Consider the following 15667-nt stretch of genomic DNA (forward strand, 5'->3'; position numbering starts at 1 on the left):
GCTACTGACTGACACTTATTTAGACTTGTATGGCAGAGTCAATATCAATAGGAACCATCTCTTTAAGCATCACTTAGTTTTCAGTGATATAGAATAGCAGTGATGATTTCTTTAATATATGTGCCTTAAAATTTTGACACTATTTTTGGATAAGTTATAAATAAGCCCATCAGAGAACAGAAAGGCAAATATTCCCTTTTATACAAACATGGGCCCTACCACATGAGCTAATGATAGACTTCAACATTGGCCCTACTATCTAATTGTTGTCAGAAAAAAACCCAATAAAGCTCAAGGGTTAAAGCTTAGGCATTTGGCATTCCATGGGTATTTTAATATTTCTAAAAAATTTCCCAGACTAAAATTCTATTAATCACGCTACTTGGAGCTTCAATTTTGGGCCTTTAAAGAATGACCCAGTTTTAAATTATTCTTGAAGAAGTTTGGCCCTGCCCACTGGTACTTTCTAGAGGTGAGATGTGCTGAGTAATTGTTCAAGCCTACATCTTTGTTAGGTCTCTCAGTTTTCATGTGATCAGATAACTCTACTCCAAGGTCAACTGCTAGTTAAATCCTGTGATTCCACTATTAACTGACACCATAAAATGTAATCCAGAAATTTGCCAAGGAGTACAAGATCTTGTACTCACTGTTATTCAATAGCTAGCACAAGTTCAGTTTCAAGAAGCTATATTGTGGGCATATATGGTAGACGAATTCTTATATATATTCTAAAATCTACTCCTGTATTAAATAGGACTAACAGAGAACAGTGCAACGAACCACACTGTCCTCTATAAAACATGCTTTTATGGTTACTTCCCAACTTTAGCATCGATTTAATCTGTTTTGAATATTTTAATACTCCTTTCTACACTGAATAACAGCTAAGGCTAAAAAAACAAAAACCCTGATATATTTATATCAAAATCAGAGTATTTTAAACTAAAACACCCACCTCTCACACATATACACCCCAAACATAAATTTAAAAAAAAAACTGAAACTAAAGATTTCTTTTTCCAGAGCTTCTCTTTCCTTTTGTCAAGGCACTAGATGTGTTTTAATACTATCAATATTTCAACTAAGATTTATACTTTATAATAATCTTTAAACTGTAATAATTAAGGCAAAATTTAAAGCCCCAAATATTGGCTGAATACGTATCATTTTGAAAAAAAATACTTAAGTACGCGGTGCTTTACAAAAATTGAAACAATATTGCTCTTTCAATATTAATTTATCCTGAAAGTCATCACCTAAAATTTTAAGCAATAACCTTCATATGGTACTGTGCTAAAATACAACATTTTTTTCTTTTCTTTTTTAAGACAAGGAGTTCAAGGAGTTAGAGATAAGAAGCTGGGGCTTCCCTGGTGGCTCAGTGGTTAAGAATCCACCTGCCAATGCAGGGGACACGGGTTCGAGCCCTGGTCCAGGAAGATCCCACATGATGCAGAGCAACTATGCCCGTGCACCACAACTACTGAGCCTGTGCTCTAGAGCCTGTGAGCCACAACTACTGAGCTCTTGTGCCACAACTACTGAAGCCCGCGCGCCTAGAGCCTGTGCTCCACAACAAGAGAAGCCACCACAATGAGAAGCCTGTGCACCGCAATGAGGAGTATCCCCCGCTCACCACAACTAGAGAAAGCCCACGTGCAGCAACGGAGACCCAATGCAGCCAGAAATAAATGAATAAATAAGTTTATTAAAAAAGAGAAATAAGCTGTTTTGACTTCTGAGGAGATAAGCAGGTTCTGGGTTCTATAATAATGCTCTGGGGTCTATGCTGGAAAAAATCTTTATAAATAAGCTTAAACTGCAATAAAGTCTTTTTGGCAACACTATTATTTAAAGCTTTGTATGATTAAGAGTCCAGAGTTTTAAAAAGGCCACAATTGTTAAAGGACAATGAATTTATCACAAAGCATTCCTATTCTACAAAATGGCGTTACATCAATGCCTGACAGATGAAGATGCAGGAAAAAGTAACCAAGCAATCCTTTCAAGCAGATGCCAAGAAAAAGAAAACACACTTTAATGTTATATGTCTTTTAGAATGACTAAAAGAATCCTTCCCCATTACTCCATCCATCCACGGCTTACATTGGAGCGCCTACATCCAATGTGTTAGGTACCAGGGATATAATGGTGGGCAGAGGCAGGCACAGCCCTGCCCACATGGAACTTAGAGGCTACAGGGAGGTAGGCATTAGAAAAATGATCACACTAATGAATGTTACACTGTGAACTGAGATAACAGCTCTGAAAGGGAAGAACAGAATTCTAGGGAGGAACAATACACAGGAAGCTGAATAAATGCTACTGTTTAAAATTCCATGTGGCTTCTTTTAAACCTTTTGTCCTTCCAGCTAACATAATTCAGGATACAACTCTAAGTAGAAAAATACTGTAACTAAAACAACTTAGAATCCAAAACTTATTTCCAAGGAGATTTCTTCATTTAATTAGTTTTAAAACAACACTTTCACCCCTACCACTTCATAAATGCAAATTTTTTTTAATAGAATGTAATTCCCACCATGGAATACTTTTATTTATCTGACTAAAAATCAAGAACTTAATACTTCAGTATAAAATCAGTATGTTAAGTACTGAGTTCTTATTTTTTAACAGGGGCTTTTTGAGATATATGACTTTTTTTTCAAAGTGGCTAAATTTTCTTGGAAGAGGAAAGGCTAAACAGCATAAATCAACATCCTGTGTTTCGATGGTTATACAAAACTAGCAAGCAACTGCAAATGCATGGAGGTAAAAACCTTTCTGTTTTTCTCATGGGTGTAATTTCAAAACATTCTGATGACAGCTATTGGCTGTAAACCCTATGTACAATGTTCAGCATATTTCACAAAGTTTAATAATTAATAAACATCCTATGTCATTAATTTATAATAAATAGAAGCTGCTTCAGTTTTCGAATGCACTGCTTAAGATTCTACCCAATGGTAATTAGCTGATGGTGACAGCTCTAAAATTCCTTGATTTGCATGTGTCATATTATGCCTTCTGAAAAGTCCAGTGATCTTGGGTGCACTCACCCAATGGACAGCACAGCCAATCTGTTGACACTGTGGTGAAGGAAAGTACAGCATTTATTGTAGGGTGCCATGCAAGGAGAATGGGCAGCTTGTGCTCAAAAGACCCAAACTCCCCAATGGCTTTCAGGGAAGGGTTTTTAAAGACAGTGTGAGGAAGAGGGTTGTGGAGTGACTAATCAGCTCATGCACAATTCTCAAATTGCTTGATGGTGAGGTAACAGGGTAATATTTTGAGAATTTCAATGACTAGTTTTCTAGTTCCAACCAGTCTGGGGTCTATGTGCTGGTGGTCAGCATATGGTTAACTTTCTCTACTTGGTAGGGATTTTAGTAACTGCTATAAAAAAAAAAAAAAACCGAAAAAACAAAACCAAAACCTCAAGGATATGGCTCAGGTTATTACCTATAGCCCTTGAGGGGGAACTAAAGGTCCTTGATTTTATTTTATGGATAAACTATTACTATTTTGTCTTAACTTGATTGTTTTCCTTTGTTTCTTCATTTTTTTCACTTTTCTAATTAAATTTGCTCTTTGGAACTCAGGGAGGGAAGGCCTAGGAGGCTAAAGCTTTTCTACAAATAAGAGGTGGGGGACACAGGGGTGAGGGTATCTGTCCCCAGGAAGGCCCCCATAGGGTCCTGCTTGGTTTCAGTCCCATTGGCAATCAAATGCTAATTTGGATTTAGAGCTGAATAACTCATGAAGATTTAACCACATCCAAATGATCTATTTGCAATAAAGATATCTTCAATTACCCCTCATCCAAAAAGGTCTCCTTGTGATTATTTGAGATGTTAAATTCAGCTGGTAGAAGGGATACCTGGAGACAAGCATCTGCTTCGGTTTATGCCACCCCCTTACAAACACAGCACATAGCCATGAATATTGGAACCAGCTTCCCCGATGGTTAGAACTATCCCTTTTTGGATCCTTGGTCAGATGGTCCTCATTTTTCATCTAGTGTGGACCCTGAAGAGGAATACTAGACATGTGCTTCCAAATGTAGCACTGAAAACCCTGAAAATACGTGGAGCAGAAAGTGGCAGTTTTAGAGGTGCAGTACATTGGCGTAATTCTAAGAAAGGAATTGAGTAATATGAATCTACTGCCATTAAAAGGTTTAAAACTATTGACTCCCCAATTCTACTTCTGAGACTCTATCTTATGGAAATAATCTAAAATATTGGAAAAAGTCTTACATCTAAAGATGTCCATTAGAGTACCACGAAGGGCATCAGCACACACCACTCCAAAAGATGCCACTTTGGCATGATTTTCAGCTGAAGGCAATTGAGAATCAACAGATGCAGAAAGAACTCTCTGCACACACACCCCTCCCATCCACCTAAAAGCAGGACATAAATTTCCCTTGTGACAGTGTCCCCCCACCTCCTATATCAAAGAAAAAAAGCAACTAGCAGAGGGGAGCAACTCATCCCCAGAGACAGAGATGAGTTTGCATAAACAAACCTTACTACATTAACCCTTATCTTCCATTCGCTCTATTTTCTAGCCACTTCCCCACAATTTATCACCTCTTGAAGCTCAAACCCCCTTTCCTTTGTTAAAATGGTATATCTTGAATCCAACTAAAATCCCTGAATGACACACTTGTCTTATTTAACTTGATTGTGACTGTTGGCTAGTGTTGATAGCACTGAATTATAAAACATCACACTTAAGTGCTTATATACTAAAATTATTTTGATTATCAGAAGTAAAATACAAAATTCAAATATTCAAAGCAAGAATTCTTAATAAAATGTTATATAAAAATGTTAATCTTTGACACAGGACTTTATAACTTGTGTTACAGAAAAACATGAGAACTCTGTACGGTTAATATTAAATCAAGTAAGTGGAAAGCTTAAATATTAACTTTTACCTTCTCGGTCCTTCATCACATGTTACTTGCTATTCAGGTAATGTTATTTTATTCTGTCTGTGATAAGATATTAAGAATACATTTATGTAACCATATTATGATCCAGAAATGGATTATGGCATTATCTTTTCACAGAGGTCTTATAGAAAGGTACCTTTTAATGGAGAATGATTCTCGTGTATTAAAATTTTAACCTAAGTTTTAAAGTTGGTCTATGGTTCAACTGAAATTTATTTATTCATGTCACCTGGAGGTTCTGATAAGAAAAATAAATTATACTGTCAACACCATAAACTGATGATTGCAATTCAGTACTAAAATGTCAGTTCAGAGGACATTTACTTCAATGTCTCAATGAATTGCTCTGAGAAAGGACTGGTGGCTTTCAATATATGATTTAAGTCTTAGACTATGAGTAATGAATCTTGGAACTAAAACATCTCTAGGCTGTGTGACAATATGTGCTGCTACCTTGAGGCTCTTCTTATTGTTCACTAGCAACACGCATTTCCTGGAAAGAGAACTTTAAACTTCTGTCTTCGATATGTCCCTGCCCCTGCTCTTTCTTTATGAATATCTGTGTGTTCTGTTATGGACAGGAAGTTAAACTCTATTCAACCTAACGTACTTTGAGATCTCCGGAGGGTTAGGTGAGTAAATGGTATTGGAAAGCTTTAGTTGTATTGATGCTTGCTTCAAAGACCACCTAATTGAAATAATCATCAGGCTCAGAAAAGTAAGAGCTCTGAAAAAATCGGAGAATCATTTTCCCTGGGGAAATTTCTAGCAGATTTTTATACGGAGTAATAGTGGCTAATATATTTCGAAAGTTTGGTACCATATCATTTAAAAGGAAAATCATATACCCAATGATATTTATAAAGAATTGAAATAACCACAAACACAACTGCCATTTACTGAATATCTATTAGGTTCTAAACTGTACTAGATGCTTTAAGCATTTTGTCTCATTCAGTCTGTCCCTCACAGTAAGCCTGCATTTAGGTAATACTCTCCCCACTGTACAGAGATCAGGCTGTTAAAGAAATCTGTCTAACGTAAATGGCTAAATCATGAATAAAATCCACATCAATTTGACTTTAAAAGCTAGTATCTTAGCCACTGTGCTACAGTGCTTTCCAGATTTCTTTTTTTCAAATATGGCATTAAAAATTGTACCTTGGTCTTTTTTTTACGTTTTAGTGCGGTTTGCCCCCCCAATTAGTGATATTTTGACAAACAGGAGTATTTATATAAAGTCATAAAGCATTTAAATTCTCATTTAAGGAAAGAACTTGCACTGTGTTTTAATATGTATTCAAGTAACACTGTGTAATTTGCTTAATGGATTATAAATCACTTTTTTGTGTATAAACTCACTTGACCATCTTAACTTGATTATGGCAGGTGTCACTGTTGCCGTTTTATAGGGGAGGGGACTGAGGCTCAGAGAGGTCAAATGGGATTTTGCCCGTGGTCATACAGACAGCCTTCAAGCTGAGTTTGAAAACCTGGGTCTTTTGACTCTAAAGTGCAGCAATTTGTCTTCGCGATAGAGGTATAGATTCAGTGTTACTTTGAGAATGGCTAGTGTTTTGTGAAAGCCTTGCTTAACAAGCGTTTTGGCTTCTGAAAACTACACCTACGTAGAATTCCTGGTAAAGGAGCTTGGGTTTGCCGGGCAGCGTGAACCTTCCTGAGTGTGTGGGAGGGACTAGTCCTCCCGAGCAGAGGGCTGACCTCGCCCAGGCTCAGGGGAGGAGCGAGCTTATTTGGCCTGTGACTTGGTATTTTATCACAGAATTATTTTTCTAGAGTCCTTAATTTACCTATTTTTCATGAAGGAAGTAAACTTTTTGGTTTTCTGTTCTTGACACATGGTTAACCATCTGTAACAGAAGATAGTAACATTTCTTGCTAACTTTCTTTTCTTCCAAAAGTTGGAACAAAGCACTAGCGCTGTGTCAACCACAGAATAAATCAGCATGTTCTAGTGTAGTGACAGTCCATTTTATTTAAAACTGTATTTTTGTTTTCGTTATTTTCTGTGTTTTATAATGAGAGTAGGCGTGGCCTTCTCTACTTTGTTGCCCTATTGAAGACTGGGGATTGATCCATTAATGTGATAAATTGATTAGGCGCCTACTGGTTGCCAGGCACTGTTACCGGTGCTTGGGATACAGTAGTGAACAAAAGGGCCGAAACTCCCTGGCCCCATGGAGCAAACATTCTAGTGTGGGAGAGCACAATAAACATTATAGCATCAGCTGGTGCTAAGTACAAAGGTGAGAACAGGCCAATAACAACAGAAAGCAGTTTTTGTTGGGGTGGGAGTGGGGTGTCACTCTTACACTTTATTATAGTTATTCCAGAGCAGCCTGACGGTGGAAATAGGTTCTGCTCCCACAGCGGGATGGATCTTCGTTAATGAGCCGGGGGTGCCCTGGGAAGTGTACAGAGCACAGTTCCCTTCATCGTCACCCCAAATGGAGTTTAAGGTTTTTACACTGAAATTTTAGTTTCTGGAAACATGAAGCTATGATGTTTTCTACTTTTCTAATCTCTACTCAATATCAGATTAAAAGATGGAAATTGGAAAAGACCAAAATCCAGCATCTAAGAATAATTTAGTATTTTTAAACCACTTATCTAAGATTTTTTGACCAATTTTCTGGATCAAAAAAATTTCCCCCTCAATATAAATTTTATCTATTGGATATTTATCCAATTTTCTTACTAAGCAACCTGTATTTCATTTGATTCAAGCAAAAAAAATTTTTTTAAATTTGGCTGCATTGCATGGCTTACGGGATTTTAGTTCCCTAACCAGGAATTGAATCCTCACCTCAGCAGTGAACAAGCGGGGTCCTAACCACTGGACCGCCAGGGAATTCCCTGATTCAAGCAATCTTATTTATCACATTTAAATAATTCACTATGAAACCCAATGCTTATTATGCATCAACTGTCTTATCCTAATATTTGAATACTATATGTAAATATGCTTTCTACCCAGAAAGATATGTCTATTTTGACTCATTAAGTGCAAAACGAATTTACTGATAAAAGTGAGTTAACTGAACAAATACATATAATAGTAACACCAACGTTTTTCTGGGAAACCAAGCATTAGGGGAGGCATTTTGCCTCTTCTTTAGTGTATATACAGCCCTGAAAATTAGAGATTTATTCCCACTGTACAATGATGATACTGACATACTTATAAAGTATAAATAACTTGTTTGAGGTCACAGAACCAGTGTCAGAGCTAAAAGGCAGACTTGGATCCAACTCCAAAGATATTCCTAATATGCCACTTTAACTCCATATTTTATCATCATAAAACACCAAAGGCAAACCATTTATTTATACCATAATCCATCTCCTTAATGGTTACTGAAACTACGTATCACTCACATTTCTTTCCTAGATGTATTTTATTATAAAGTTTGCAAATATTATTTATGAAAATGAAGATAGATAATATTTTAAAGGGGCAAATAATTTAGTGAATAAAGCATTTTATTACTCTTAAAAATTAAACCTGATAAAACATCTAGTATATAAAGAAAATTCTAGAGAAGAAAATACAGTGATAAAAATACCTCTCCAAAATGTAGGGCATAAGATTCCGATGACTATAGTTTTTTCTGTAAAGTGTATATGTGAGTTAGTTATTTACATGCCATGCGAATAAAAGCATTCTGGTAAGGAAAGATATGAGAGGAAAATGCATGCAATGTTTCTGATTAAAAAAAAAAAAACCTAAATAAAAACCAAAGAGGTAAGCAAGCAAGGTATGACCTTTTTTTAAATCAGCAAAAAACCCTAGCACTCCTCAAATACACCCCTCGAAAATAGAAAAGCAGTCATTTCTCAAAATCTTCATGATCTGATTCAGATACAAATATTAAGAGCAATAAGAAATCGTCAATAAATTATGCGCTAAAATGTTCTTTGGACAGCGGCGCAATTGTGTGTATAGCCTGCTACTGCTACATCCAGCACTCAAGGAGACCCTAGGAGTTGTTTCAGGGTTTGCACATTGTTTTTTGCCAAAAGAAAAAAAGTGGGAACATGGAAAATGGAGTATAGTATGGTTTGCCTTGAATTTTCATAGAAGCTATCATGTGGTTGTAGGACAATGAAGTATAAATCCATCATCTATAGATCACAACAACAGTTGTTTCATTTAATTAAAATTCCACTTCTTTTTCTTAGAACATTAAAACCAAGTCCCTCCCCCCCAAAACAAAAGGATTTATTAGAAGATTTCCTACTCTGTACTTTCACCCCGTTAAGTGTTAATTTGTCAAAACTGGTTTAAAGATTGCCTGATTCCTGCCTTGCCTTATTGAGAGTTTCAAAACACATTTTGAGCCCAAGAACTTACAGGCCAGCTTAGTGTCTTCCATCCTAAAATCCTTCTTTCTTGAATATGCTGCAACATATTCTATCTTCCTGATTTGAGTTCCTCAGCCGGGCAAAGACCAAGCCATCAGTGAAGAGGCCGTTCAATCACCCCAAGTATCATCTCTCACACGGCTCGAGGTACACTCAGGAGGAAGGCAAGAGGGTGAGGAGACATACGACTCTACAGCCACTGTTTCTAAACAGTAACCTTGTTCACTGAACCAAGTAAAAACGGAGAAAGGCTTCTGTTCAAAAGAGCCAGTGAAGCTCAAATGGGTGTGGGCTGGGAGTAGCGGAGGCCTTTCCTGGCTAAGAAATGGTTGTTAAACATCAGTTCAATCTCAGGGATTCAAACTCAGCTGGGGCCCCAAACAGGATATGCATTAAACACATTAGAACAACTGTTTACCAAGATCATCTAAACGTTATTTACTGTTTTTCCAGATTCTTCGGCCTTTTGGTTTCCTGATGTATTAACAATGGCATTTAAAACTCTGAAGATTATGGCTCATTTTGTTCCCATACCAGATGCATCTGAAAGAGGCCATCGTTTAGAATCAGTCAAGCAGAGAGACCTCTGTTCTTTGACTCTCTTCACTGAGAACATTCATGGAGCCGTTGAGAAACCACATGAAATGAAGTTTCGCTGCCCTTCAGAGGGTCCAAAAGATTGACTCGCTTTAGCAAGTTTTGAAAAATTCTGAAGGTCTCCAGAGAGAAGAGGAAGAATAAATATAAACACTAAAGTTTTCGAGATTATTTCTGGATAAATTAAATATAGCTCCTCAGAAGTTTTTTCTTTTAGCCAGTGATGAATTGCATTATAAATTTCGAATTCAACATTTCTATCACAATTTTACCTTAGGCTTGTCTTTAAAAGGACTTTTTGTCTAGGAGCCTAGAGGGGAAACTGAGGAAAAAGGATCCAGTCCTCACTGTGTCTTTAGAGAATTTTAAAATGTGACATGGGAGCCAGAATACTTTGCTTAAAACCAATGAATTTAATGAGTTTGGATGATCAGTGGGCCCAATCTAGAAAAGGAAATACACTGTTTAGAAGAAAATAAGTCATTTCAAGCCTCTCTGAGTAGTAGGACTCGACCCAGTAAAGAGACTGGATGCATGGGATTTCTAAGATGTAAAAATTCAAGCACCAACACATATATATATGGAATCTTAAAAAAAAAAAAAAAAGGTCATGAAGAACCTAGGGGCAAGACGGGAATAAAGACGCAGACCTACTAGGGAATGGACTTGAGGACATGGGGAGGGGGAAGGGTAAGCTGGGACAAAGTGAGAGAGTGGCATGGACATATATACACTACCAAATGTAAAACAGATAGCTAGTGGGAAGCAGCCACATAGCACAGGGAGATCAGCTCGGTGCTTTGTGACCACCTAGAGGGGTGGGATACGGAGGGTGGGAGGGAGGGAGATGCAAGAGGGAAGAGATATGAGGATATATGTATACATACAGCTGATTCACTTTGTTATAAAGCAAAAACTAACACACCATTGTAAAGTAATTATACTCCAATAAAGATGTTTAAAAAAAGAAAAAGAATTCAAGCACCCCCTAGACTTGGCAATTAACCTTTTTTAATGCCCTTGGAACTAAAGACTGCTTAGTAGGAGCCAGTGGAATGCCAGCTGCAGCCAGCACCATCCCAGCACCTCCAGAGGCCCAAGCATCACAGCTGCCTAAGTACCATCATTCCCACCCACCAGTTGCTTACATTTTCAAAAGCAGCCTGTATAAATACAGACAGTATCTCTAGTGCAGGGGTTCTCAGCCTTGGTTCTATTGACCTTGAGACGGGATAATTCTTTGTTGTGGATGGCAGGGAAGGGGATGGGGCTTTCCCGTGCATTGTAGGAAGTTCAGCAGCATCCCCAGCCTCCACCTGCTGTCTCTAATAGCACTGCCCCGGTCCGGGAAGATCCCACATGCCGCGGAGCGGCTGGGCCGGTGAGCCATGGCCACTGAGCTTGCGCATCCAGAGCCTGTGCTCCGCAATGCGAGAGGCCACAACAGTGAGAGGCCCGCGTACTGCAAAAAAAAAAAAAAGTCTTTGGACATCGCCAAAGACAATTGGGGTGGGGGTGGGGCAAAATTACTTCTGGGTTAAAAAAAAATTTCGTCTCTAGTGGCTCCAAATACTTCTCCTCTTGCTTGCCCTTCAAGCAGGGCTAGTGTGGCAGGGAGGCTGGATAGCTGGGCCTCATCCCGGAGGTGGGGGAAACAGACTTAAAGTGCTTCCAATCGTTCTGTTGTTCTGTTTTGCTGTTTGTTTTTGTTTTGCTGTTTTTCCTCCCCTTATTGCCGCAAAGAGGGACAAGGAACTGACTCTACGGGAAAGGGAGGTCAAGAGTTCACGATGCTGGGACTGGAGGTCATAAACACGCCTACATATTTCTCTGTGCTCACGTTTGGTACAATGGCTGGGATATGATTAACACTCAAGTATTGCCCAAATGTCTGAAGAAGTAGAAGAATTCTCCAGTTCTGCCCAATTAAAGCAATGAAATGCATGACACAGGATAAGTGCTAGTCAAAGAGATATGTTGGCTATTAATTTCAGGAATTTTTTTTTTTTTTTTTTTGCGGTACGCGGGCCTCTCACTGTTGTGGCCTCTCCCGTTGCAGAGCACAGGCTCCGGATGCGCAGGCTCAGTAGTTGTGGCTCACAGGCCCAGCCGCTCCACAGCATGTGGGATCTTCCCGGACCGGAGCAGGGACCCTTGTCCCCCGCATCGGCAGGCGGACTCCCAACCACCGCGCCACCAGGGAAGCCCCAATTTCAGGAATTTTTGAGGCATGTTATTAAAATATCAACCTATTCCCACAATTCCACACCCTGTATATTCAATAGGGCTCCATAAGTGTTAGAACCGATACTCTGAATTATCTCACAGCTCATTTAAAACAGAACAAAGACAGGAACCATGAATTTATCAAACAAAAAATAACTCCTATTAGCAAATTAAAAACAATCCTTTCATTTCGTCCCTCGGAATCTTTATATTCTTACTTCAGACTCAAATGTAACTAGCTTAGTTATCTATCTCGCAGCTCACTGAAGATTAGAAGCACCCAGTTTTGAGGGGACAGGGGGGTGTTATGAGAATCTCCTAACTGTTCTGTGGCCGTCCGAATCCTGACCTCCAACACCCAGTCATCAACACAGCTATGATGTTTCTAGAATACAAATCTGATCATGGGACTTCTTTGAATGCCTATGTTTTCCTGGCTCTTTGTGGTCTCACAGTTGCTTCTCTCACCACATAGTACCTCCGAAGTACTTGCTTCTCTCACCGCACCTCCGATAGTACCGTAGTATACTATCCTCTGTAGTATCCTTACAGAGGATAGCATTCGGCTGCGTTCTGCTGCACTCAGCTCTCCTCTGCCCATCAGTCGTGTACATGCTGCCACTACTCCTTGAAGATTACTCTCCTCCCTTCATCTGGCTAACTCCCACAAGACTTCTCTCTCTACCTGCCACCCACTCCTCAGAAAGTCTCCACGCTGCCTCTCCTGCTGTGGACCCCTCCACACTGTGATCAGATGGGTGCCTATCTGAGGGCTATAGGTAATGAAAGAGAAGGGCTAGTGGGAAAAAGTATCTGCCTTCTCAAGTACAGACTGCTATAGGAAATAATGAAAATAACAGCTTAAACTTGTTGACTGCCTGTTATGTCAGACATTACTCTAATGACCCATCCCTGTAGGAATTGGTCTGACCTCACAAACCACCCTATTATGCTAATTTTACCGATGAGGAAGCTCAGATATACAGAGTAGAGTAACTTGGGGAAGCTAGTAAGTGGCAGACACTCAATCCCCACACTATGCTCCAACTAGGGTACTCTTCTCACTTCTGAGCACTCAGGAAGCATCAGGCCAGTGTCGCCTGCTGATGGGAAACGACTGGTACCACAGGGAGAGAAGACAGGCGGGGAGAGACGGGAGATGACACGGTGGAGACAGTGCCCCACTCACCCCTTAGGAACAACAGTGTGTAACTGAACGGTGGTGCATTCATCCAGAAAAACAGCTGAATGCTAACAAGAGAGGAAAGAGAATAGAGGGCTTTGTTATGTGACTAGTGGCTCAAGGAGATTTCTATGTCCCAGTGCATGGAGCGGTGAGTACCGTCAATGATGTGTCATCTGAAACTGTAGCTGCACAGTAAGGATCTTAGAAAGAAGCACATTTCTAACCATATGCATCATTGTTGTTACTTTCTCAAGATTAAGGCCTCTGCTTATCAGCCCACTTTTTGGTTTCATTTTCAATATCCAGCAAAACTTTCAATGCAGAATTCTGGCAGGTGGATGAAGGCTGAACTGATCGGTTAACATTCAGACTTCCGGGAATGGAAATCACTTCGAAAACATAGTAGGTTTTAAAAACACATACATAAATCCTGAGAAATTAAGGGGAAATGAATTTGTTTATTAAACCTAAATTATATCATCCTTAACAAATATGAAATATAAATATTTTTTAATGGGAGCTGGTGAATTATAAACTTGACAGAGCAGTTGTAGAACTCTGAGGAATCCACCTTCTCCCCTTTTGTGTGTTCATTCATTACCCGCTCACTGACTGACTGTCTGCTTTGCTCACAGGCCTCCTAAAACTGCTCTGTGGCTGAGATGATGATTCCTCAGCTCTTTACTCCATTCTGAGTCCCGCTATGAACGTGAAAACTGCAGAGGCCCACATCTTGACAGGGCAGCTCTTACCCATCCATTAGCGTTTTCTCTTATCAAATCTGCTCATTTGCCACTGTTTCTTCCTTGTTCTTTTTTATTTCCCATTTTTCTCTTTTAACTTTTGGCTACTAATAGAGAAACCAGTTCTTATAAAACAGACCTTTTAAGCTGCAGCAAGAGTTCTATGAGATGATGAGATAGCTGGTAATGTTCCCCCCCCCTTTTTTTTTTTAAACAAAGCTTTATTCCACAGAGAATTGTGTGATCAGCTCTGTTTTGCACTCCTTATGGGGGGAGGTGTGTGTATATCTGTGCACATGTAAAAATGAACATATAAATATATGCATGAAGATCTAGTTCTACCAAATAACTGAAAGAACATGGACAGGCTAAGCCCTTGGACTAAAAAGATATTGCTCTTATAGTGTATTCTCATTATTTATAAGAATTTAAAATGTTTACCTGCAGACTTTAATTTTTACAGAAAAAGAATCACACATACTGGATTTGATTACCACAGTTATCAAAATGGTGCAGTTTAAACTCTTGGTATTTTGTAGAATTTAGTGTTTAACATAAAATACTGGGACCATGGCTATTGTTATGTTAAGGGGCAAATGCTGAGAAATAGATTTCATTTATGTTTCATATTTAGTTACTGAAAAGTAAATGCAGATTCATTTTATAAAGGAACTTATGCTTTTTGCTGAAATTTTTAAAAGCTAAAAATCACAAAGATTTGTTATACATAATTCACTAAAAGATTCAGTTCATCAGCTTATTATCTTCTGCAGATTGATTTTGATCACGGCAGGTCTTAACTTGAAAACATCTGAACTGCTTCTAACCCCAATCTAGGAATATTGCAGCCTACCATTTTGTCCAGGACCCCTCTTTATCTTAGTTCTTGGTTTTTCCTTTTCCTCTAGGTTCAAAAAGTAGTAGGTGTAGCTTTAGGAGAATATTTGTTAATTTCAACCTTTATAAAGCAACTAGCACTGTTTTCCTTTCCTTCCCAATAGGTATCTTGGCCGAAACTCTGTATATCTGAGTTTCCTCATCGGTATCTCTTTTGCCTTTAGATTGTCCCCGGAGGCCACAATCTTTAAGATGCTGGAAAAGGAAGATTCTGCTTTTCACCAGAAGGTCAGAAGATTCAGCCCCCCATTTTATAGTACCTTGGACAGTGACAAAAGTTACAAGCGCTGGTTATTTATGAAAACGCACTCAATTCAGTTAAAAATGTACTCCACACGTGAATGTTTTCTTTAGGGGAGTAAGTTAATAACATGCTTGTCTATTTCTCAAAATCCACATTTATATTACCCTGGAATCTTCCATGACCTCAAATTGCAGAAACAATTTTCCTTCATGTCAACACTTCACAGAAATGGCCAAAACTATACTTACCAAATGAATAAGAGATATTTTTATTTACATTGAAATCTTTTCCCTTCTAAATCTTTTCCCTTCGCTGTAATCAAACCTGCTCAATCCTCTTCCTACCCCACTGTAGGCATGTCACCAGCTATAACCCGTTTTCCTGTGAGGAACACTAGTTTAGGAATAATTATAATGAAGTTA

At 38.7% G+C, this 15667-nt stretch overlaps 1 protein-coding gene across 5 annotated transcripts in view; it reads right to left on the minus strand.

Annotated features, from left to right (window-relative positions):
• MAP7 (microtubule associated protein 7) overlaps positions 1-15667 on the minus strand; it is a 165060-nt gene that overhangs the window by 87794 nt on the left and 61599 nt on the right. For 2 of the 5 annotated variants that reach the window (XM_029223721.1, XM_029223715.1), the window contains exon 1: positions 9342-9546. The exons of the other annotated variants lie outside the window; for them this stretch is intronic. In XM_029223721.1, coding sequence (XP_029079554.1) covers positions 9342-9363 — 22 coding nt within the window. In that variant the 5' untranslated portion in view covers positions 9364-9546. Of the gene's footprint in view, positions 1-9341; positions 9547-15667 lie in introns of those variants that run through there. 5 annotated transcript variants of the gene reach the window in all.

Source organism: Monodon monoceros, unplaced genomic scaffold (genome assembly GCF_005190385.1).
Source record: "Monodon monoceros isolate NGI ecotype Baffin Bay Population unplaced genomic scaffold, NGI_Narwhal_1 Super_Scaffold_15, whole genome shotgun sequence".
NCBI lineage: Eukaryota > Metazoa > Chordata > Mammalia > Artiodactyla > Monodontidae > Monodon > Monodon monoceros.